This window comes from Parambassis ranga, chromosome 2, assembly GCF_900634625.1.
Source record: "Parambassis ranga chromosome 2, fParRan2.1, whole genome shotgun sequence".
Classification (NCBI taxonomy): Eukaryota; Metazoa; Chordata; class Actinopteri; family Ambassidae; genus Parambassis; species Parambassis ranga.
The window spans coordinates 23,478,140-23,503,462 of NC_041023.1; the positions used below are offsets into that span (position 1 = coordinate 23,478,140).

General features: G+C 44.1%; 1 protein-coding gene across 12 annotated transcripts in view; it reads left to right on the plus strand.

Annotated features, from left to right (window-relative positions):
• magi2a (membrane associated guanylate kinase, WW and PDZ domain containing 2a) overlaps positions 1–25,323 on the plus strand; it is a 201,057-nt gene that overhangs the window by 10,800 nt on the left and 164,934 nt on the right. For 11 of the 12 annotated variants that reach the window (XM_028430583.1, XM_028430602.1, XM_028430592.1 and 8 more), the window contains exon 1: positions 658–1,104. The exons of the other annotated variant lie outside the window; for it this stretch is intronic. In XM_028430583.1, the coding sequence (XP_028286384.1) occupies positions 804–1,104 (301 nt within the window). In that variant the 5' untranslated portion in view covers positions 658–803. Of the gene's footprint in view, positions 1–657; positions 1,105–25,323 lie in introns of those variants that run through there. 12 annotated transcript variants of the gene reach the window in all.

Consider the following 25,323-nt stretch of genomic DNA (forward strand, 5'->3'; position numbering starts at 1 on the left):
TATATTGATATGGAATTTTACGTTTTATTGATTATCTTATTAAACTAATCTATGATTATTTATGCTTTGTATGCACTTTGTAAACTAGTTTTACATATTTTTTTGGATAAACTCACACACAAAGGCTCCTCTAACTTATAACAAAATACTTTAAATCTTTTGCTTGCTTATTATTTTAATTATTTTACTTTTGTATTGGTGTAAGTAAAGCTGATTGATTAAAAGTAATTTAAAGAATATATTATTTATTATTATATTATATAGACCCAAAGGGGGATGTACACAGGCTAAATAAACATGAAAAATATTTTATAAAAATGTAAAAATGTGTTGTAATTTTATTCTATTGTTTATGTAGCTATTTCTAAAGTACTACCCTGCAGCATAAGTGATGTGTAAATAAAGTTTGATGATTCAATTACCCGCCAAAAGTTGTGACTTCCCGTAAAAATGGCTTTAAAAGCAAAGATATACACAATAAGTTCCACTGACTTCCAATAAAAGGCGAAAAGTGACGTGTTTGAGTCCTAAATGTTTCTTTCGTCCTTTTTTGTGGCGTGTTTGTCCACAGAGTGTCTCGTTTCCGACGTTGGAGGCGGGCCGTGAAGACGTCGCCAGTTGGGCAGCCCTCAGTTGTCGCTCACAGACTGATGATCCAGCTGCTGCGTTCGCTGACATGGATACAACTGGCGTTCCCCGCTGAAAGTGCGCTCATTACCGTGTGACGGCGACACCGGCTCACTCCCCGGAGCGACCAAACTTCTCCCGCGGCCGCACTCATGTGATTTCTCGCTGTTGGAGCCATGTCCAAAAGCCTGAAGAAGAGGAAGAACCACTGGACCAACAAAGTCCACGAGAGTGTCCTTTGCAGGAATGAGGAGGGGGAGCTGGGGCTGGAGCTGAAGGGCGGCGCGGAGAATGGACAGTTCGCGGTTATCGGCGAGCTCCCCCCGGGCAGACCGCTCTGCCACAGCGGCAAACTCCTTCAGGATGAACTCCTGCTGGAAGTCAATGACACCCCCGTGGCCGGACTCACCACCAGGGACGTCCACGCTGTGGTCAAACACAGCAAAGACCCAGTCCGACTCAAGTGTGTCAAACAAGGTGAGTTTTCCCAGCCTTCACGGCAACTTTGTTCGTCCAGAAAGGCGCATTCTTTTGGGGGGAGTGTTTTGAGTTCTGCCTGACGCTACCCCGGAGCAGACAGAGTTTTGTTGTGGTCTTGTTGGTGTGTTTGGCTCTGCTGGCTGTTAAGGGGGTGTGTTGCATTTGTGGCGGTCAGAAAACACACATTCCAATGTCCTACTCATAATTAACTTTAATGCTTTATCTCAAGCAGCTCTTCTAAATTAAAGAGGCGCCTCTACATGTCAGCACAGCTTCACTGCTGTAAACACCACACATTTTTTAGGATTAGATGAGATTACAGCACGCTGTACTCTCAGATTACCCAAAAAAAATCTGTGATTAGGGCCTTCATGTTGTAAATAAAATAAGCTAATTGGGACTCGATAGGATCAATTTATGCCGCTATAGCCAAGTCAAACTCATTAATCTGCTAGTTAATCTGTGTAATGTGATGCTAATGTAACTGTCATGCTGCTTGCTGCTTGCTAGCTAACCTTCTAGCATCAGTAGTAGCATATATCACTCTGAATGAGTGCTACTTGAACCTAGCTAGCTTGTTTAAGGGTTGTTAGCTGTAGCTGAACAACAAAATTTTTATATTGGAGTTCTTTGTTGCTCTAAAAGGAACGCAGAGGCGTGCTAGCTGCTTTATTTATGAAACTGTTTGCAGCACATGTAGTGAGGCTGGTGGTGTCGTCAGTTAGCCAATAACTAGTTTGTGAAATATGTTGCTCATTGTTTTTAACCTGACAACTGTCATGCTAATGGCTACATGCTGTTAGCTACTCTTCTGCTGCTGGGATGGATGTTTGTTTGTTTTTTTTGTCTGACTGTGAGCTAACCTGCTAAAAATGTGATGCTACAAACAGCTTCTAAGGTTAGCATCTGCTAATAATCAATAGAAATCAACTTTGTACTTCACACTATGCTAAAGAGCAGCGTGCTGCTGGAGTGTCTGACTGATCAGAGCTGATGAACACCTGTGGCTGCTTGGCTACCAGGCTAGCTTGCTAATGGGGCATTAGCAAAGGTAGCTAGCTAGCAATGAATGTATCATCATAGTGGATTATTTTGTTGTACTCTCTGGTAGATTGTAGGAAGAAAACAACAGAAGATTAGCCTGACAGCTTGTATTCAGGGGCTTTAGATTCAGCCTTTCTTCTATTTTATGACTTCAGTTAAAGCTAGAAGGTGTGATTCTGTCTCACTGTTAATGTCTCCTTGGTGTAATCTAATAGTTTTTCCTTGAATAATTTGCACAGATTTACATTCTCAGTTTGACCTTAAACTCACAGAGCAGACGTTTAAGCATGCAATATTTATTATCCAATCTGTGGTCTATTTAGTGGAATATATAGCATTTGTAAAAGACTTTTACAGCAACATAAAAAGTCCTTATTCCAACAGTATGGTGTTGTCACAGAAAATGAAAATGAGAAGATGCCGTAAGGTCACGGTTTGCTCCAGGAAGTCCAGTCAGGAGCATCACGGGGAGGCTTTCAGCCGTTGGGAGAAAACACATCATGTTCTTGTAGAATTGCCAAACTCGCAGTGAGTCCGTCTAATTGTTGTCAGCTGCGTCCTCTGGATGTGACGCTCCTCCGTCACGGACACGCTCCCCTCAGCCGCCTCATCCCTCCCTGCAGCTAATGATGCAGGCTGTGCTGCGCTGCGAGCCGGGACCCATATCTGTGGATCTCATTTCAGGGTGAAAAATCAGCAAAACCCCGTAAGAGGCTTTGGATCAAAGTCTCAGCTTGTGAGTGTGTGTTCGGGGATTTATTCAGAGGGCTGCCAAGCCCTTATCAAACTAATATGTTACTTTTTTGTTCATGAAACATTGATTTCCTCCAGCGATCGCAGAAGTGATTGATCTGCTCCGTAGCTCCGCTCGTGTTTGCTGGATCGGTTGTTTACAGTGTCGGGTTGTTTTTAATGATGATTGATATGTACATTAAGTAAATATTATGGAGGGAAAACATGCCCCTGCAGCTGTGTGTTGTTCAGTAGTAGATGTTTTTCACTTCCTAGCAGAGGCACATTGACTTCTGTGATCTGTCTCAATAGGTTCAGCATTGAAGACAGATTCAAAGAGTGCAGTTCATTCCACGTGTTCTGAGTGTGTAATTAAAAACATCATGTTTTTCTACAAGCCGCTGTTCCTGAGTCTACAGAGCTATGATCCTTACAGGCCCCATTCACACTGGAGAAAGTTCCTGTAGCGTGTGCTAAAAGTTCCAGCAGTGGAAAAACACCAAAAGCTTTGATAGCTAGGTTTAAGGCCGAGGATGAAGGCTGAGGCAGTTCTTTGTCGACACTATATGGTAACATTAAAACAGAATACGTAGGTTTTGGCCAGCAGGGGGTGACTCCACTAGTTGCTAAATGATTGTACAGAAAGCTATGAGTACATGATGCTACTTTTCTAATGCTGAGTGGCACAGAGCTTTACAGGAACTCCCCCTCTATCCATCCACCAGCCATTGTCCTCTCCGAGAGCTAATCAGAAGAAGCTAGCAGAAATCAGCCCTGAAGGAGTTCTAGCCCATAAGTGCCAGCAGTGATAAAACGCCAACACTAATGTTAGCATCAGAGCTAACCACAGGAATCAAATGAACAGAATGGAGCTAACGTTTGATCGACCAGGGACGCCTCCACAGTTGAAGAGGGCTGAGTGTTAGAAGGCTGTGAGAAGATAATGCTTGGTCTGACGTTTAGGCTGCAGCTGCAGTGCTGTGTGTTGGTGGAACTAGTGGTCATGTTAGCTTCTCATTGAATATTGTGTGTATTTAAAGAAAGTGCTGCTTTTATGAGCATAAATAAAGACTTATGGTTGAATAATGATCAGGTTGTTCAGCACTGTAATACTCAGAGGCTGCAGGTGAAGGCTGGTCACACTCAGCTGTAAACAAACCTTTTCTGTTGTTCTAATTCACCTGTGCATGACTTTCATTCAAACATTTTAACTTTAAGTAGCCGAGCTGCCAGCATGAACCCTCCTCTGTTTACAGTGGGTATGAAGCGTGCTCCGTTTGGCCTCCCTTCTACCATCCAGTGGAGGAGCAGGGTCACAGACCAGCTTATATGCATGGTTGATCTCCAAAGGATGGTCCTGGCCTTTCTGAATAATACATCAAGTTCTTTTTTTCCAGCAGTCTCCTCAAAGTGCCGTCCATTTATCTTTTTTGGGAGATCTTGTCTGGACATTCATTATATAATTAAAAATCCAGGTATCAGCCACACTTTCTCTCCACTTAAATTACTCTGTAATATAATACAGCTTTAATTTTTCATGTCACCTGAAGTCCTAGGGCAATATCCCACATGGCTACACACACACTCTCGCACACACACACACTCAGAGAGTTGGGTCTTTTTATTAGTCTCCGAGGTGAGGATTAGATTAGCTTGCCATCAGCAATCAGGTCTACCCTGTAGGATGTAATTAGTATCTCCACCAAACACTAATGGCCGTATAAGAGAACAAAAAGCACAATTAAATCCCCAGAGATGTGATGGATTCTGCTTAGAATGAGGAATTATGGGTAATGTAAGGATGGCACTGAGATTGCTTCCTGTGGCTACTCTCCCTGTAAAGGGTAATGGTGATTTTCAGTGTTGCAGGAGAAGGTTGAAGTGACGTATGGCAATCTGGCTAATGAAAGGAATTTATTGTTTATTTTTCTAACTCTGTTAGCCATTTCATGAGCTTTTATGTCACTTTTAGGCTAATATATTTGTGTTGAGCTTAAGAATTTTGTCACTGTGTGTTACAGTGTAATGTGTTTATTAGGGATGCATGATAACTGTTTTTTACAACCGATAACAATAACCGATAACTTCCTGCTTCTTGTAGCCGATACCGATAACAAACAACAGTTCAAATGAACTTTTATTGTTATTTCAAGTTGGCAAACCTCTGTTAACGATAAAATATAGGGTTCTACAGAACCAAAAGCCTATGGCTGGTTTAAATGCACAATAGACCAAGGATTTTTTAGTTACTTCACATCATAGAACATAAAACTTGTCAGAGCAACATTTTCTATAAGAATCTGAAATCAAAATAAATTAAATGTGTGACTGTCAAATCAGTGTCAACGTTAACCCAGTCATATTACCAAGTGCATTATATAATACAAAAGATTTCAGACAAATGTAATGCACTTAAATCAAACATGTAATTGATACATTTACAAAAAAATGTACAAAAAGTTCAATCAATGCCTTTTAAAGAACCGATAAAGCATAATGTCAGCTTCTGCCTAAGGTTTTCCTTGTAAAAAATTGTATTTTTCATCAAGAGGCTAATCTTCAAGTCTGAATAGGCCATCAGTTCAGAGGAACACAGTGCTTTCTTTGGTCTTGCACTGATATACAACGGATATACAACGGAGAGTGAAAATGTGCATTGTCATACATTCACTTTCTTAAGTGTGGGTGGATCAGGGGGAGATTTTTATTTATGAAAAGTAACATCTCTGGTTCTTTTCACATCTGATTTGGTTTCTTTCATCAATCACATGTGCAGCAGCAGAAAACAAGCGCTCACTAGCTAGTGCAAGGGGCAGAGAGGTATTTACATGCAAGTTGGGCAAGGGTTGGAAAACGGGATTCTTTGCTTCTCCAGTCTGGGCTCATGGGAAGCGTGGGCCCAGCGGTCTTGTCTCTAGTCAGCTGTTCACACGGATCGACTAGTGTCCATTGGTTTGTGCTCAGAGTTGCAGGTAGCTGATAATCTACTCCATAAACTGCAAGCGCTTGCTTCTGCTGCATGTCCTCAGCATGTTTTACGTGCTGAGGAGCCTGTTGCAGGATATGTCGTGATGAAGCCGTGCTGTTTTCACTCCTAGTCGTGTCTGTAACTCCGCGAGACGGGAGGTAGCGACTTGGGAGAGTTTGAAATGTCCTACGTGTTTTTGCCCAATTGACACACACTCAGATATACTCCTTTGGCTCAGCAAAGCCTCGTTTACAGCCAGTTGTAAACTTCCGCAGAACACTTATCACAAATTGCAAATGCATCGTCTCTCTCTGAAATAGTGAAAAAGTCCCACACTAATGACGGCGGCGCCATGTTTGTCAGCAAACCGCTATAAAAACAAAGAAGAAGAGGAGGAGGGCCAAGGTTAGGAGGGAAACAGCCATGGCAACAGCCCTCTTCTTCTTCTTTGTTTTTATGGTGGTTGGCAAGGCAACAGCAGCGTGTATCATGTGCTGTAATATGTGCGAAATCCAAACCATTTAGGTTTACTATTATGGGTTCTATTTTATCGGTGAAAATTTTAATTATCGGAATTATCTGAATGACGTCATTTTTTTCAATATCAGACCGATAATTATCGGTGCCGATAGTTATTGTGTATCCCTAGTGTTTATTGTGTCTCTAATAGCTTTGAGCTTGCGAGCTGCCAACATTAGCTGGTAGAGATGGGGTTGTTTTTAGCATTTTATTAGCATTTGTTAGTGCTAAATTGCGTTTTGTCACATGTTGTTTTCCCTTTCAGATTACAGATTATCAAAAAGCTATACAGTAATGTGTTTGTGTTTGCCAATGCCATAACTAACAACAGTAGTCAGCAAATACAAAGCTAGCATTAGCTGATACACATGGTGTGCTAAAACAAACCACTTGTAGTAATGAAATCAGATGTTTGATGTAGCTAGCTAAAGCTGTTTTATTAGCATTTCACCCCTTAGTTGTATATTGTTATTTCTTCCAGTTGACATGTTGTCAACATGGTTACATAAGCAACATTAGCAGCACACTAGCTTGATGATATAGCTGGTATCTTGTGCTTGGTGTATTTAATCCTCTGAGTATGAGGGAAAACATGCAGGTTGGTATGTGAACAATGGAAAATGGAAAAAAGCGAGTGTGTCATCAGCATAACGAATTCATTCCCTTTGCCGTCATGCTAATCTGCAGGAAGAGTAGACTGTTGCTGTCAGTAATTCATGGAGGCTGCTGCTGAAGCTTCAGGGTGCATTAACGTCACTCTGAATGCTCCTTTTTCTCTCACTCACTCACATACACTCAAACATCCCAGTTCAGCTCCAGTCAGGATGAATGCAGCCGGCTGTGGAGACTGTCACTGCGTCCTGCACCCACAGCTACAGTGAGGCGCTCTCACTCAGTGTGGCTGAGCAGCGTCTGCTGATTGAGCTGGGCTGAGCGGTGCTGGTGGGTGCAGCAGGTAGGAGCAGACGTTTCCAGGTCAGCCGAAGGAGTCAGTGTCCTCGACAGGTGCCCACTTAGCTAGTGTTTGGGGTGGGGGGGCCGAGCATGGGGACCGAGGACTGGCAGCGAGCATGGAGCCACCTCTCTGGTTCTTTAAAAGGCTGTTTGAAGTGTGTGTGAGTCTGGGGGTCTGTCAGCCCAACTCTTCAGCTCTAAGTGAAATATCTCAGTGAGGATGAATTGCTTTGAAACTGAATGGGACATTAATTGTTCCCAGAGGATAGACCATAAGACCACAACAGCTTTGATGAACCTCTGACTGACTCTGCACACAAAGATATGAATGTCTATGAAAGAGTTAAAAAAATAACAGCAGGAGAAAACCTGCTCATCCTTAGAAAGCTGAACGTGTCCTGATTGGTCAGATTTGGTATTTAGAAAGGTAAACATGGCAGATTGGCTAAGCATCACTGAGCAGGGGGTGGTCCAGATGTTGATGATGTCTTCATGCTAAGCTAACATTGCTAAACATTTAGATATTGGTTCTGTTGGACATCTGTTTATCATGTGAGCAAAGTAGCTAGCTATCTCTAATCTGTGTGTATACACAGTATAGTGACTGATCGATCAGTAGAGGTTGTGCACGTCCCCTCCCCCTGACACCATCTCTCACCAGCCTTTGCTCCTTCACACTGGCTAAAAACATAAATGCATACTATAAGATCCAGACCGTACACATCCTTCTTCCTGTCAGATGCTGGTTCCAGTATAAACACACAGTGCATGATCCTTTATGTCACAGTGTTTTTGACTGTCTCAGCTAACATGGCTCATGCTGAGGTTGACTCACTGTCCTGGACTTACATGAGCTGCATGCTGCATGGCTGGAAGCTGTGAGTTATGTGGGCCACAGTTATCAGTGCAACATAAGCAGGTGTGAGGAGGAGGAGACGGAGGAGGAGGAGTCAGCAGACTAAGGAAGAGGAGACGGAGGAGGAGGAGTCAGCAGACTGAGAAGGAGGAGACGGAGGAGGAGGAGTCAGCAGACTGAAGCTGGATCCATACTCCGCGAGAACAGAGAACTCCCTCCCCCCTGCAGACGTTACGCCCACAAAATGACGTCATTTTTTATCTCGGACCGCCCGTTGTGCAGCGATATAGTGCACAGGGTCCGGGCAGAACTTTTTCTCTCAAGGCTGTGCGTCAACCATGCTGTGATTGGTCGGAATTTATTGTGGGCGTGATGAATGTGGAGAAGCGCAAGGGCTTCAGGTGCAGAACACACAGACAGAAGGAGGAAGCACAGAGACGATGGACAGTTTGGATGAGCAGCTGGCAAACAGCTCCTGGAAGGAGAAACACGGTGCACAGAGGAGAGTGTCTGTCCAAAAGGTGGCGATAAAAACTAATCCCAGTATTGATCACGGCGTTACAGTGGCTCGTGCACATTAAACACCGGGAGGTGGGATGTATTATTGCAGACAGTCATCCACACGTTCACAGAATTAAACTCACACAGACCAGAGGTCTGCTATAGTCAGCTACACTGATCTTCTATTTATTGTGAGCTGTGCGCCCTCTTCCCTGAACATTATCAGCTTGTTAGGCCAGGTAACCACGACTGTGTGCACAATTTGCAATACAATTGCATTGTCAACCTTTTGTGTGTGACGTGCGCTGCGTAGGAGGGCCGTATGAGGAGTTCTGCACACACGTCTCACGAAGTATGGTACCTCCGTGCCGAAAAGAACTTTTTTTTACTCTTACCACCCGTGGAGCGAGTTCTCTGTTCTCTGTTCTCGTGGAGTATGGAACAGCCTTGAGGAGGAGGAGACGGAATAGGAGGAGTCGTCAGACTGAGGAGGAGGAGAAGGAGGAGTCAGCAGACTGAGAAGGGGGGTCAAAAGTTCGGCAGGTCTGGATCAGGAGCACCAGAATGAAGAGGTTCATAACGCAACAACACAGCAGCACTCAGGCTATCCAGTGCAGCTCAGTATGTTGTGACACTATCAAGTTAATGATCCATGCCCGAGTAATGGGATGACTGATGTGAGTGATGATGAGTTTGGACCGGTCACTGGTCTGCTGAGGCTCTGAGAGATGGGAAGAGGCGATTCCCGAGAAGTTGTGTTGAATCAGACACACACACATTCACACACAGTCACAGGGAGTGTGGTGCAGTCAGACTCATCCGTCTTCCTGACAAGGTCCCATTCAGAATGTGAAGTCACAGCAGAAAGTGTGAAACACATGCACACATAAAGAACTGCTATCCTCCTGTGTGTGTGTGTGTGAGCATATGAGTGTGTCCCTGGGGCCTTAGCACCACTTACCACATCCTGTCCAATCATGCTTGACAGAGGTTTGCTGGAGAGATGCTGTTGTTGTTGCCTCTGTTACACTGTCTGACTGCCAGGCTCACCTCTAGGGACAGGTAATGATAAGGCAGACACACACACACTCACTGTCTTCTCTCCCTGTCAACTTCAACCATCTGTTGTGGCACACTGAGGTTCTCCAACGGCTAAAGAGCTGTCAGCCTGTGTGTGTGGTGCTTTTTTAATACGTGGATTAAAAAACCTACAGCACAGTGTGTGTGTGTGTGTGTGTGTGTCCCTCTGTGGCATTAAATTAGCTTTAACTGGGTGCATCAAGGGATGCATGGAGCTGTCTCTGTGGCCCAGGTTTGCCAACCTGTTGCAGTGATTCCAGAGCAGAAGTCGATGGAAGCAGCTTACACACACACACACACTGATGTGGGTTTTTAGGGCTGATTAGACATAGGGATGCATAAACAGTCTGGGCTGATTGTTGGCTGTATGACGAGGGTCAGCTTTGATTTCATGAAAATGAACATGTAGTCACAGTAGATGTATTGAAGGAGTGATTATCTCGACATTCACTGAGGGCTTGTCTGAGCTGTGACCTGCTTCTTCTGTCGTAACCTCACACAGACTCTGTCATCTCTCTACCTATCCTGTGACTGAAATGTCTCAGTAACATATTCATGGAATTTCTTCCACTTTGACACAAACATTCTAAACAAATCAAATAAGAGAGTTTTAGACTGTAGGCTAGGGCTGGGCAAAAAACACAATAATTTCTTTCCATATAATTATAATTATCAATATCGATAATTAACACGATATGTAAAATCTATATTTATTTCACTTTTAGAGGAGAACAGTTTGTAGAAACCAGATGGTTAATTGTGGTCTTAAGCTTCTCTTTGTCAAAACATGACATGACCAATTCTTCAAAAAACTAAGGTGTATATCCCTTAATAAAATCTCCATAAAATCAATATTACAATATAATATCTGGTCTAAGGGTGTTTTTTGGGATTTTCCTCACCTGGCATTCTTTGTGAATTTTTGCTCATAAAACATTCACCTAGTAATCCCCAATCAGATAATATGCATCTTTTTTTTTTTTTTTAGGACAACCTGGGCTTTTTTAATATCCAGGCTATAGTGGGGTTATATGACTGTAATAAAAATTCTAGCACCAGAAAGAGAAAGAAAAAAAATAAAGCAAAAATTACCTTCATACATGTCTATTGTAAAACTGTAAGAAACAACTTCTCAGACATTATAAACATGTGGTTTAGGGTGTTAGGGATAAGTGTGTAAAAAATGAAGGGTCTAGCTATAGTACAAATGTAATTAATTACACTATAAGTAGGGCTGTGCGATTTGACGATAAATGATCGTGAAGGATTTGAACGTATCGGCGATCTACCAGAACAGACAGATCGTTTTATCGTCCATAGAGCACGTTCTATTAATTGCAGTTCTATGTTCGCGCAGACGCATGAGTTTTTTCACTCGTCCAACTCTCAGTGCGCTTAATGTGAACACGACCAACCAATGACAGCCTCCCTGTTAGGAAGCTACGGCTGAAAACGAAAAGAGAACGGAGGAACTGGTCCCTAAAACCAACTCCACCTTTATGTTCAGTACTGCGCGTGTTCTAAGCCTGTGTGTGTGTGTGTGTTTGCGCGCGACGTGTGTCGCAGTGGAAGGGCCGCGTGTATTATAATGCTACGAGCGTGTATGCGCCCACCTCTCTGAACATTTCCAGCTCGTTATATTCAGGTTCGCTGCTGTTGTGCCGTCAGCACCTGTGTGTGTGCAGTGGGAGGGCCGCGTGTGTACATCAGTTGCAGGCAACAGCTAATGACGTCACCAAAACAATAACGCAGGCATTTGATGAAGAGGCTCCATATGAGGACTCTAGTAAATGGTGGTTGTTTAACCTTAGGAGGCACACTTCAGTCTGTTTAAATGACTGTTTCATGTTTATTGAAAACTAACACTGAGTGCACGTTATCAGAGTTTTTTGTTTGCCTTTAACATCTGCTGACAGTTTTTGAGAGGTGACAGATTAGGCTACCTGACGTCATTTACACAGAAACATGCAAATTAGTGTCAATGTAAAAACAAATCGTGATAAAATCGTGATCGTGATTTTATCATTAAAGAATCATGATATAAAATTTTTGCCATATCGCCCACCCCTAACTATAAGTGAAAAAAGTGCCATTCGCTCAATTGACTTTTGATGCCACTGTTACAGGACTGCCTCACAGCTGCGCTGTCAGCTATCCTAGGAATATCCTGTGTGTCATTTGACCTTTATTTTCTTGACATTTTCTTGATATTTTTCTTCAACTTTGTCATTTGTCACTGCAATAGTTGAAAGATGCGCTACATCAAAGAAATGTAGCGCGGAGAGATATCTCCCTTGTTCACCTGGAACATCTTTGACGTCACTTCCGGGTTAGGGGAACAAAACATAGTAACGCTAATAAGTTAAATAAAAGGTTTCCAGTAAGAAATAACCGGGGTATACAGACCGACGCACATTCCAGCGGAGATAACTGTCCGCTACGCGTCTATTATTGCATTCAGAGCCATCAACCATCTTTGATATACCACGTGAGAGCAGAAAGCTCTTCAATTGGATTTTATAGAAAGCATAAAGTGTCTTCTTTTATGAGGAAAAAAAACGTAAGTCGAACCGTCTTTGTAAAACATGCGTTCGGTCGACTCCGAAGGGGCAATATTATAAAACACAAGTAACGTGGCTGCATGTGCAAGTTCTAAGTGCTTTAGGTATAATTTCAACAAACAAAAACCAAATAGCCAAAATATCTCCACACTACAGACGTTTTGTGACCTTTCTTCTCCACGATGTCTGTGCCCTTGTCACTGCTCTGGGTTGCTCCTGCAGCATTTTCTTCATTACTTCTCTATTCATTTTTCTCTCACCACTCCTCCGACTCACAGTGACGGTACAGCTCCACATGTAGCACGAGAGCCCGGCATGCAATGCGCATGCGCAGCGACACACAACATGTGCACATTTATCGAAGCATTATCGAACTTTTGTCATATTGCTATTGAAAAAAGTTATATTGTGATAATTATTGTTATCGTTTTTTTCGCCCATCCCTACTGTAGGCGGCCACAGAGCACGGTGACCTCATGTTCCTCCATTTTTTTTTTTAAATCTCAGGTTTCGCAGAGAAGGTTGAAGCAAGGCGAGTGAAGAGAAGGTTGAAGCAAGTTCTCTTGAAGACATCTCTCTTGTCCTCCCTCAGCTTCATCAGTTCTAACTGTTTGGTGGGGAAACATGGTTTATATGTGGTTGCAGACCTCAGTGGGTGGGTCTGGGTAAAACTTACAAACAATAGCACTAAATGTTTCCATAATTACCTGTGATGTTCTGGCTGACTGGGCCAGGTGTGTCTAACGACCGGCTAACGACTGGTGACACCCCATTGTTCTTGCTGTGAACATGTGACTTGGAGTTAAAACTTCCTGGGAACAGTTAGAACTGGCAAAGCTGTTTGGGTGAGCAGCGAAACATCTGCTTGTGTTGCTTGATCGCTGATTGACAATCCAACAATTAATGGCAAGAGTGTGTGAATGTTTAATGAAGCGCAGACAAAGAGGAGTTGCGGTCTCCTGCCTGCTGAGTGTTGTAATCTGGCTGAAGGTGTCAGCCTTGACGTGTCGTACTGTACTTCTGAGTGATTTCTTTGCCTCACGCTGGCTGTACACAGATCTGCTACGAGTGACAGAGGTGTGTGCCGTTTGTTTTACAGGAAGCGCTCATTTGTCATGAAGTGCGTGCGTGCGTGCGTGCGTGCGTGGAATAGTGCAGCACTGTCGGCAGATGACGAACTCCAAAGAAAACATCAGATTCTTGCCTGTGAAGCAGCAATGAATCACAGGGTGGTTATGGGATGGATTGCTGTTGTGCAGGATGGATACCCTAAGACTCTGTGGAGGGAGAGACGCGGCGTGATTTCAAATGTCATGTTCAAAATGCTTGTTTCAACACATATCTCAAAGCGCCGGTGGTATGAATATAAATGGGGTCTAAATGGGCTGTTTTGGAGTGAGGGCTTTGGGGAGGGTGAAATTGGCTGACCGGCTCACAGAGCGGGGGGAATATTCACTGTAAACTCCTCAGCCCACACCAGTTGTTGCTGATTCACCAGAAAGGTGGGAACGATCAATATGGAGCGATGGAAGCGTCTGTGAGAGGCCCGCTTGCTGCTCTGTCCCGCCATCTTTTGGCGAAGATCAAATATTTTGTCTTCTTGTTCCGTGTGTGTGTTTGTGTGTGCCCACCTTATCTGTGAGCGTTGGGGTTGGACTGTGGTGTTCTTTTTTCTCTCCTCGATGGATGAAAAACATGCTACTGTTGGCTTTGGTCGCCCCTAGTTACTGTTGCTAAGGCTGCCAATCTAGCCATTGCTTGAGCTGTTCTATTCAGCTGCAGATATGCCATTTAACATTCCTGGTGACTTTTGAGACCATTATTCTTGTCTCATTATTGATGATAATGATAATAGATTTAAAATCACTGTTGGCTGATGTTTTTGAGTGGGTCTCGAAAAAATGTCCGATTCAAGGTTTTAATGGGTTTAATACATGTTAGGCGATGGTGGTTTTGGTGGAGGTTTAAAGACTGAAAACCAGCGTTTTTGTGGGGTTTTTTCCCTCTCTCTTATCTTCTTGCCACAACATTTCAGTCGAGTCTTGAGTAGTCCATTCCAAAACCTTCTTCACCTTTCTGATGTAGACTTGCTGCTGTGGATCTTTGTCCTGATGTATGATCTACTTTCTTCAAAACTGTCAGACAGACTGTCTCACATGTGTCTCTACAATACGAGTTCCTGGTGGACTCACTGACTGCAGGGTTAGGTTTAGCCCTCCACCTCCGTGCTTGACAGTGTGTATAAGGTGTTTCTGCTGAGATGTTTGGCTTTCATGATGTTGAGCATTAAGACCAAACATCTCCACTCTGGTCTTATCTTTCCACAGGACATTGTCCCACAGGTGTGGGTGGACCTCAGGCATGCTGTCACATTAACACTTGAGCATGCTCAGTGAGGCCTGTAGGCTCAGACGTAGCTCCTGGGTTTATGTCATTGGTCTGACTTTGGGGTAAATGGAATTGAATGTTTTCCACCTGTGACACCTGAATGCTCCAGAGCAGCAAAACGTTTGCTTTCATAGAGGTCTGCACACCTGATCATTCCCTGATGAACTGATCATCAGCAGCAGGCTGCAGCTCAACAAATTAAATCCTACATGAAATATTTTTAAATCATATTTTTACACAAACAAACAGATTTAAAGACTTGTGACCCGATACCACTCTTTCCAACTATTGCAGCTAGCTGTCAGACGTGTTGCTGAAATACCTCACACAGCTGCCTCTTTGGCTCCATGTCATCCCCTGGAATGCTGCGATGGTGCTGATGTAAGATGCAGCACATGCTTCAAACACAGAATTGACGCGGTTGAATCGGCATCAGCTCTAAAGTTTTGAGGCCTCTGCCCACCCGTTTCATCACCTCTGCTGTTGAAGAAGACAGGCATGAAAGCGTCTCAGTGGATGGGGGATTAGGATACGACCCCAGGTGCAGGATGAGTCGTCCACATCCAGGACATGCTGTCTTGTGTGCAGTACCTGCACGGAACATCTCCCTGATATATTGATCAGGCTGTAGTGTGTATACAGACTAACAGAGCAGCAGGTTCTGACAAGTTAAAGCGTCTGCAGTAAGACTCTAAATAAGACATTGATTTACTGCCGGGAAACGATGAGACACGTTATTAGCATGTCCATTCAATAACTGTCTCCGTCTATGCACTGAACAAATCTGTGCACAGACCACATCTGTCTCACTGTGAGGATTAATCATCTGGAGGCCAGTTCTGTCTGCACATAGTTTTTGGGATTCCTGTCCGGTCTTATACCTCGAGCCTTTAGCTCCCCTTTAGCAGCCTTTCTCAACCCGGTCGCCATGTTTGTTTCGCCTGGAGCGAGGTCACCTCCAGCTGCTTTAAACCCGCTCACATCATCACGCCTGGGAGTTTTTTTTTTTTACATATGCATCACTGTCTCTCACTCGTCCTGTGTGTGTGTGTGTCTCTCTCTCCTTTCATTTTCATTCACACACCCATTTCATCCCAGTCTCCTGTGGGAACTGAGACAGAGGCGCATTTAAATAGGTTCGGGAAATGAAGAGGCTGGCCGTTCTGCTTGGCCTGTCTCTCTCTGTGCTCACAGACATTATTCATGCCCTCCTGACTGTCAGCAAAAAGAGCGACAGGTCGGCCGGGAGACAAAAACACCTGAGGCTCGATGGAGGGGGGGGAAGAAAAAGAGTTGGCAGATAGCAAGAAGAGGGGTGAGGGTGGGGGTTGGGGGGGCTGGTGGAGTTAGCATGCTGCTATTCTGGTTTAATTTCATTGACCACCATGATAAGGGATTTTTATTTTTAGGCCAAGGACACATTCTGGGTGCACCTGTACCAGAGTTAAAGAACCATTTAATTGTGATTAGACTGTCATGATTTGGCAGTTGTTACTGTGAAACAATAAAAATTCCATTGTTGAGAAAAAATATAGTAAAAAGATTAACTTGTTAGTCATGTCTTGCTGTCTGTTAGCAGCTGAAAAGAAGCCAAGAGTTACTCTCAGCGCTGGTTTTAAGCACATTTCTTGGCAGTGTTTCGATAAGCTGTGAGTCTTTACTCTCAGCTTTTGTTACACACGTGTGCACTGCAGCTCTTTCGGTGATCGTGCAGTGGATTCGAAGTCAATTTTGTGGTGTCAGTGCTGTCTTATGAGTCCAAAGTGGGGATGGCTAAATGTGCATTTGAAGTCCTGGTCACACAGATTGGTACCTTGATGCTGTTTTTTTAATGTCAACAGGTGCTTGGTTGGTCCATCTGAGTGAGTGGCCATGCAGGACTGTGTGTGAGACCTCAAAGAAGACAAACAAACAAACATTGAACAGACAACACATTTGTGGTAGCAACAGGGAGAGCAGAGACACCCAGACATCCCTGTGTCTCACAACTTCCTCCAGCTCGTCCCAGGCCAGAGGTCTTGGGCCCAGATACCCATGCAGGCTAAACCCTCTAAAGGGAGGCACTCAGGGGGCATCCTTACCTCTCAAATGGGGGACTCTCACATGCATTCTCTGGAAGAAGAACTCATCCCAACAGTACTTTCTTGACTTTGAAGAACACCCTTGGATTTCTACCTCTTTCCCGAGACTAACTCAGACCTGCATCTTCACCGTGAAGCCAACTTCCAAGATACTGCAATGACCCATACATTCATGATTTAAAGCGGGAACTGTGGTGAAATGTGGTGTCACTGTGGTTGCCTAAACTTAAATTGCCCTTCAGGGACAAATAAAGTTTTCTGAATCTGAATCAGAATTCAATAGTTTGATGTGTCTTGTCCTGTGATTGTAGGTGGGGGGGATCCATTAGACTGCAGGAGGAAGCTGTAGGATCCTAGGTTCCTGTTTGCAGTTTTGAAAATGCAAATAAACAAATTGCTGGATCTTTAAAAATTTACTGTGCTTGCAAATTATAACCCAATACTGTATATAAAAGCAGCCGTGAAAGCTACGGATGGACAGCTCTGATCTTTGAATGACAGAATAATTGATTAAGTTGATGGATGGTTTAAATTTAGTCCATAGTTGGAGGTTAAAATCAATCTTTTGTCTCAGATGGGTGTCCTGATGGCAGAGGTAGTATGTTCGAAGACTTGTTGGGCTGTTGGCCATACAGAGCTGCAGCCATGCACAGTTTTAAATAACCCATGGCTCCTGGCTGTTATCTTCTCTCTGGTGCTGAGTTCCTTTAAACATTGATTTTTTTTTTATATAGCTTTAGGAGCTTCACACACGCTGAAAATATGCTGTCTAAACTATGCCCTGTTTGACTCTATCCTCATGGTGCTGTTGAATCAGATAGTCAGCGTTTGGTGTTTGTAGTAGAAATCAAAATTTAGACCCACATGTTGCCTGGAAAACTCATCTCTCTCGGGGCTACTGTGCAATCTCCCCTGTCCAAATTTTTTTAAGGTTTTTTTCCTTCCTCGAGAAGAGTGATGAGAGAATGTAGAGCAGACAGACACTTACACCAGCTTTCCCCACAAGTTCTAAATTGGCCCGGGGCGGTAGAGCCTTGCTGTGCTGCTTTTTTGAACCACAGGGAGGTACGAAGGGGGGGGGGGGCCGTCTGGCATCACATCATCCTCATCCCTTCCTCAGTAGAATTGCTGTTATTCACCACGAGGTATGCAGTAATTAGACTGAGGTCAGGGGAGTGTGTGCCCTCTGCCCGTCCTGCTTCAACGCAGCATACTTTTAAAGAAGCTGGACGGCAACTGTTCCCTGACTTCCTCCCAACAATTAGTCCAAGGTTCTTCACTCTTCACTGCTGTTTGTGCTCCACCTTCATTAGTATCCTTCCTCTGACTCCCTCACCCTGCGTCCTTTTGATTATTTTGTTTGAGTGTAAAGGCAGCGGGGAATACAGACGCTAATGAGATGAAGAGAATGAAAAGAAAATTAAAGTCATCATCATCATCTTCCTCCTGTTGAAATTGTTAAATTAAAGCTCACTCCACAGGCACAAATTTGCTTCCTTTTTTGTCTTTTCGGTGGAGCTGCATTGAAAGGTTTCTGTTGATGAGTCTTGTGGTGCTTGTCCAGAATGAATCCTTTCTAACACACGTTTGAAAATAATTCATTCACTGACCACAGAATTCATGTCCTGAATAACAAGCGCTTTCCCCCCATTATCATCTCAGAGAAGATGATTTCACCTTTTTGTGTAGCCATCTTTTATGCACTTTCTTGTAGATCCTCGTGTCTTGTGTGAACCGGGATCAACGCTGAGATGATTAGAGCCGTGTGAATTTGAAATGACATTACAGTGACCCAGCTGATGGTCTAGAACAGGGGTGGCCAAACATTTTTCGGGGAGGGCCAGATTCGATAATGCGAAACTCTCCGAGGGCCAACAGTCCCCGATGTCATTATTTTAAACAATAAAAACTGTGTATGCTGTTTTGTAATATGTTATATCTTACACAACAAACAAAATAACATCTTAGCATTCAGATGAACAGATCAGAAAATGTATATGAATTTACAGCATAAATTTAAAACATTCAGACACTGTGTGGTTGTGATAACAGAGCAACAGGCAAGTTATTGACTCTGCTGTGCGGGTGAGATCTGATCATATGTGGCAGGTCTGGTTTAGGAGCAGCAGACATCAGTAAAATGTCAGGTAGACTAGGTGGGAGCCATTTAGTGCTGATCTCAAAGGGTCTGTAATTTAATGTTTACACAGGTTTGCAGTGCATGGCAACGAGACGTAAAAACGTGATGACGTGCCTTACGACAGATGCGTACTGAATGACGGAGTCAGTTTGGGAGAAGTGCCGCGTCTCTCTGTACAGCTGACAGTTTAACAACAGAGAACGTTAACAAGCAAAGGGACTGATCTGCTGCTCCAGTAAAACATCACAGTTTATAACAGTCCGCTCACACGGCACAAACTAATTCATGATTTACAAATGTTCGCATTTCTGGGGAGTTGCTTTTATCCAGCCGCTGGTAAAAAGGCCCGAGCAGGCTGCCGGACAGGATGCAGCCTCCCCGTGCAGCAGGGAGCAACGCGTCCCTCTCCCTGTCCATCATGTCGCTTTAACTTCTCTAATGGCTCTAGCATCGCTCCCTGCTGCCCGACGCGGGCAGGAGCGGGCAGCAGGGAGCGACACGATGGACAGGGAGAGGGACGCTCCGCTCCACTCCCCTGCGCTCCTGGAGCCCCCCAGTACTCCGGCACGTTCCCCAGAGAGGGACGCTCATTGCTGCACGGGGAGGCTGCTCTCTGGCCGGGCAGCCCGCTCCCATGCACCCCGTCCATGAATTCTAATAGGGCTACTATACTAATTAATAACAACAATATTTAGTGCGCACGTTATACATAATTCGTGGCCACAATTTATTTCTTTTACCATGTCACAGAGGGGCTCCGTAGTTTTGGAGAACGTCCCTTGTACAGACGCTCTCTGATAGCAGGTTGTATGCAGAAGCATGTTTAGTCTCGTAGTGAATTGTGTCGAAGTTCTGAACTGGTGTTTTGCACCTTCGGAGCCCTCTGCGTAGCTGGAACCAACAACCAAGCCCTGCAGCACCGCGTGACGCACCACGATGCAGAGAGAGAGGGATGATGTTCTGCTCAGAGAATCATGATGCAAACGTTACACAATGAGTTAAAAACAAAAATAAGAATTGCCTGTTGATTTTGTATGATTTACTCTGTTTGGCTGGCGGGCCAAAAATAACACATTTTAAGATAGAAGCTGCGGGCCATAGAAAATCCGACTGCGGGCTGCAGTTGGCCCGTGGGCCGCAGTTTGGACACCCCTGGTCTAGAAGATGTGGCTTTGGTTCACTGCGGGAACTTGAGGCGATGTCTATGTGTAATTCTCAGCAGGGGAACTTTGTCTCTGGTGCAGGCCACATTTGCAGTGCAGAACCACCGTGAAGTGCCTCCCTATCGTCCATCCATCCATCCATTTTCAACCGTTTATCCGGGGCCAGGTCGTGGGGTTAGACTGCTGCAGTCTAACCAGGGACACCCAGGCTTCCCTCTCACCGGACACTTCCTCCAGCTCTTCTGGGGGAATCCCGAGGCATTCCCAGGCCAGCCGAGATACATAGTCTCTCCACCACGTCCTGATTCTTCCCCTGGGTCTCCTCCCAGTGGAACACAGCCTGTAACACCTCCCCAGGGATACCGCCAGGAGGCCCGAGCCACCTCCCTATCATACCAATCGTAACCATTTATGTAAAACCACATGTGGTTTTTGGAGGTCTATCCAGATACCAGACTAGTTCTTTGTGTAGAAGAACAGAATTATGATGGTGCCCACTTTTGTGTATGACCTCTACTTTCAAGGTACTGGCGTGGCTTGACTGAACTTTTTACAAACAACAGACAAAAAGTATATTAGAGGAAGAATGTCAGTGCTGAAAAATAAGTTTGGTGATGTATATATAAAGAGAAACCATCTTGCATCTTCCCAGGTTCCTGCAGTGGAAGATGGCCTCTTGTACAGAAGCTACAGCATCTATGGTGAAGGTGATGGCATTTACACCACAGAAAGAAAGAATTAATGACAAAGCAGAGAAAATAAAGAAGAGTTCTCAAAGCTCACTGCCACACCTCACTGTGTGGAATTTAATGCTTCATCCTTGTAACACTGGCTTCTCCAAGCTCATTAAACTGTCCAGGCGCCTTTGGCTTCAGTCCCAATGCCTCTATTAGCTGCTTCTTCAATCCACTGACTGACTTCTATATGAGCCTCCCCTGGTTCTTGTGGCAGGCTGTAAGGGTTTAAACGCTGGTCAGGCCCAGAATCCAGCCATTATGATGAGAGATGGCTCTCTATTATTCTAACATGAAAGCAGCTATTGTTATTCTAATTGGGCATGGTAAATGAGCGCTGCATTGCTAAGCTTTCCTTTCTATCTCTGCACTCGTTTTTACATCTGCTCTCTCACTTTGCTTCCCCGCCTCTCTTCCTGTGCCAGTCTGCATTGTAGGTGTTGTCATCCAGTCCTTGCAACACCCAGGACCCCCTGCTGAGAGGAGCTGTGTGCGGTTTTTCTGTATCTGTGACGGAATGCTGCAGGGACGGCCTTGGCGCTGAATTAGTCCCAAAAGGAGAGCATGGATTGCCAGCCACAGCTTTGCGACTACTGAATAAGAGCAAAGCCACCAAAGCTGTGCAGAGTAGATCTGCTTCTATCCCCAGTGGGGAGGAATGGGCACCTAATAGTGCTGGGATGGACTCAAAAACCATCTGTGTTTTGATCAAAGATTTTTCAGTTATACCACTCAGTTTCTCTGCTTCTGCTCTGGTGCCAACCTTACAGTATATCTTGATCAGGACTTCAAATCCTGATCTGCTTAAATCGGTATGAATCTCAGGTGACAGGAGGGTTTTAGTAGAATTTAAAAACTGTAAATACTTAATATAATATAATATAATCTCAAGTAGATGCTCCTCAGACAATGGAGTGTTCCTGGTTTGACATCTGTGCACAGTTGATGGTGATTCTTTCAGCGTACCTTCACCATTAAAGTACTCTATATTTAGCTCTGGCACGATGCAGTGGTGCCTTTAATGTTGTCCCCGGTCCATCAGAACCATCATCATGTCAAGTTTGTGTCTATTTCAAAGGCGTGCCATGCAAAGTGCTCAGATCCAGAGATGTCTTTTTTGCATATGCAGTGTTTCTCCTTTCTTATGCTTGTAGTACTGCCATGTGTATTAATAGGCTTAATTTTTTTAGTCTGGTGGAAGCTAAGCAGCAGTAAAATGTTTTCATATATATATTTATATATTTATATATTTATATATATATATATATATATATGATACCAGTGATTCGGTGTTATGTCGAGCTTCATCCCTGTATGTCATCAAGGGCCCGACGTACCTCAATATCCACTTCCTGTAGAACATCAGAACCCATTTGGCCTTGATTGTTACACCTACCTGTATCTACCTGACGGCTACACACTGAATGTGCCCTCTCTGGTTAAGTCGTACGCTGACCGGCTGCGCAGAAAGACACTGAGACATTTCTAAACGCTCTGAAACTGAATGCTCTTTCTCCTCCCCGCTGAACGCCGTTCATGAGCGCTGGAGGATGAATGCGAGCCCCGGCCTCTTGTCATCCCACATTACAGTCTCTACAGGGTTGATCTCGCTCTGCTGCATGCCGGCTGGTTGTGTGCGGGTTAGCGTGCACGCAGAGGAAGAAGTTGGCGTTCCTGGTTTGATGAAGGAAGGAAAAGGTGTGTAGCTATGCAGCATGAGCAAACAGCACAGCCGCAGTCATGCTCACATTGTTACTACGGTGAGATTGCTCTCTGTGTGTGTGTGTGCATGCTTTTGCTACTTACTTTCTCAATCTCCTGCTCTAACATCCAAATCCTCTCATCTTACAACAGCGGTGCCCTTATCAACATGCTAACAGTGTAAGTTAATCCATGTGCAAATAAACACAAACACTCTTTCTCTCTCTCTCCTTCTTTTTTGCCCCCTCCTCCTTCTCCTCCTCCTCTATCCTCCATCCTCCTCCAATTCATCCCAGCAAATGAGCTTCCTTCTTGTGTGTATTAAGTAGTGAGGAGAGTACAAACTTGGCACATGGACTGTACAGCGCTGGCCTGCAGTACTAATGAGGTCAAACAGATATACACAGTTCCCTAAACAGCTCTGTCCAAGACATGCCGGTGCAGCCACTGTGCAGCCTGGAGGCATTTCTACTTCTAAGGAAAGTTGTGTTTACTAGGCTTCAGCATATTATCATAGCAGCTTAGCCTCAGGCATGTGGTTTTTTGCCTTAACACTGTTGGGAAAGATGAAAATTTTGTGTAGTCTTATCGGAGCGTCCTCCCCTCTTATACCCACAGGGGGGCAAAAATGGCTACTTTATGCATGTAAAACTCTTCATTCAGGAGCTGATGGTGGCTGCAGAGTTCTGCAGCTCCCTGTGCTTTATTTTGCTCAGTATGAGCTGGAAAATATAGAAGATAAGGTTACCATTTACTGCCACATATGTGTTGTCATCTAAAAAATGTTGAAGTGAACGTGTGTTGTTGACACTTCCACATAAGGGATGGTGTGATTGTACTTGTGGCTACTTGTCAAAGAAGAAACTCACATTCTCCTGTTGACTGATAAACATCAAGATAATGTTGTTATTGTCAACTGTTCTGATGATTGTCTCTAATTGGGATTAATTTAATAACAAGGGGAAGTTTCTAATCTGCCTGTTACATCAAAAGGATTTCCCAGCATGCACTGGTTGGATTGTTGGCTGTTCGCAGGAGCGGTCACTGCTAAAATGGCTCAATACCAAATTTTCATGATTGATGCTCATACCACAACTGTGAGTATCTGCTGACATCGATCCTAATCTGATGTCTGATCAGTAATTTGCCCAGAGTTTGCAGGAAGTGATAACCAAAAACAGCAGAGAGGCTCCAGGACGCTCTGACTGTCACTATGTTGGCAGCAGACCAGTCCGCCAAAACAGCAGGAACACACAGTTATTCATAAGTGTAACATAACAAGCTGTTAACCTGTTTATTTCTCCCGTTAAGTTGGAGGTCTATGGGAATCGACTTGCTCTTAGAGGCAACCCCTAGAGGCTGCAGCGTGACCTGCAGGTTTTAACATTTCTGCATTGGCTTCATGTCTGAGCCCTGGAGGTTGCTGCTTGGGTTTCTCTCACGTTTGGAACCCGCCTCAAGTGGCCATCCAAGGACCTGCAATGATTATGCTCCTTGAAGGTTACTGCTTGATGTGGGCAGCACATTCATCACCCTGACGTGTATAAACACTTTAATAACTAATTAGATTTTTGATATCAAAGGTCACTGTGACTGTGGTCGCCCTGTCTCCCCTGTAGTGCTGATTTTTCTGAGGTATTGGTTGTGTTGCCTAATTTTCTTAAGTTGGTAAGAAACTTTCCATTACATGAGAGAGGCTGTGCTGAAGCTAACAGTCTCTGAGAGTTTCAGAGTTTGCTAAGTGACACCTCAGAATGAGCTTTCAAACAGAAACGGGCCTGGAGGAGCGTCTTGTCCCCTCCTTCCTCCTCCAGGGAGTCAAAAGGAGTCACAGCCACTGGAATGTAAAGAATGCAACTGGAACAAAAACAATGGAAAGCAAGCACCCATGACAGATATGCAACTTCATCCTAGCGATAGAAGGAACTGTTCAGGCGGTATATTGTTTCGCTTTCCAAAAGAGGGGGACTAAGGAGAATGTACATGACAGCAGCGGAGCCACAAGTGCCTGCAGCAAAGACATCTTGAGGTTAAACTGTCTTGAAAGGAATTTCTGTTCTTAGAAAACAAGCAGCACGTCTTTGTACCACTGAAGCTCCTTCGTGTGTGTTTCTTGTTGCAGTAATGAAAGCAGGTCTGTGCTCCGGGAGTTAATGATGAGTCACTTTTAAACAGATTGTTGGGATTTAATGAGGTGTAACAGATTGCACGTTCAGTGGAAGTTGTTTATTATTTTTAAACCTTCCTGTGTTTTTCATATCAACAGAACATTAACACTTCCCCATGTGTTCACTGTCTCACTCCTCTCATGCAATCTGGAGAATAGAAGGTGAGCATATAAGGAATATAAACCAAATTATAAATAGATGAATCGGAGCTGTCTTAGGTTAATCAATAAACAGAATTACTGTAGGCTCTAATGCATGATATTAACAGTATACAGTCCGAGAATGTAATATTGGCTAACAGCTAATAAGATATCAGCACTGTTGACACTAACTCACAGAAGGATGAGTGTAAAACAGGGATAAATCTGTCTGCTGCTGCAAGAAAATAATGAATAAAAATCGGTATTCACATCTGCAGTCTGGAAAAAAGAACAACATTTGGTATTAATATTGTTCATTCCTGCACTGACTGTCAGTGGGCTGGAGCCTACCTCAGCTGTCAATGGGCGTGAGGCCAAACACTCCACCTAGGCACAAGGAGAAGGTTCAGACTCCACAGAGAAAGGGTGGGTTTAGGTTTTAGGCCCCGTCCACACAAAGGTGAAGTCGGTTGTTTCAGTAAATGC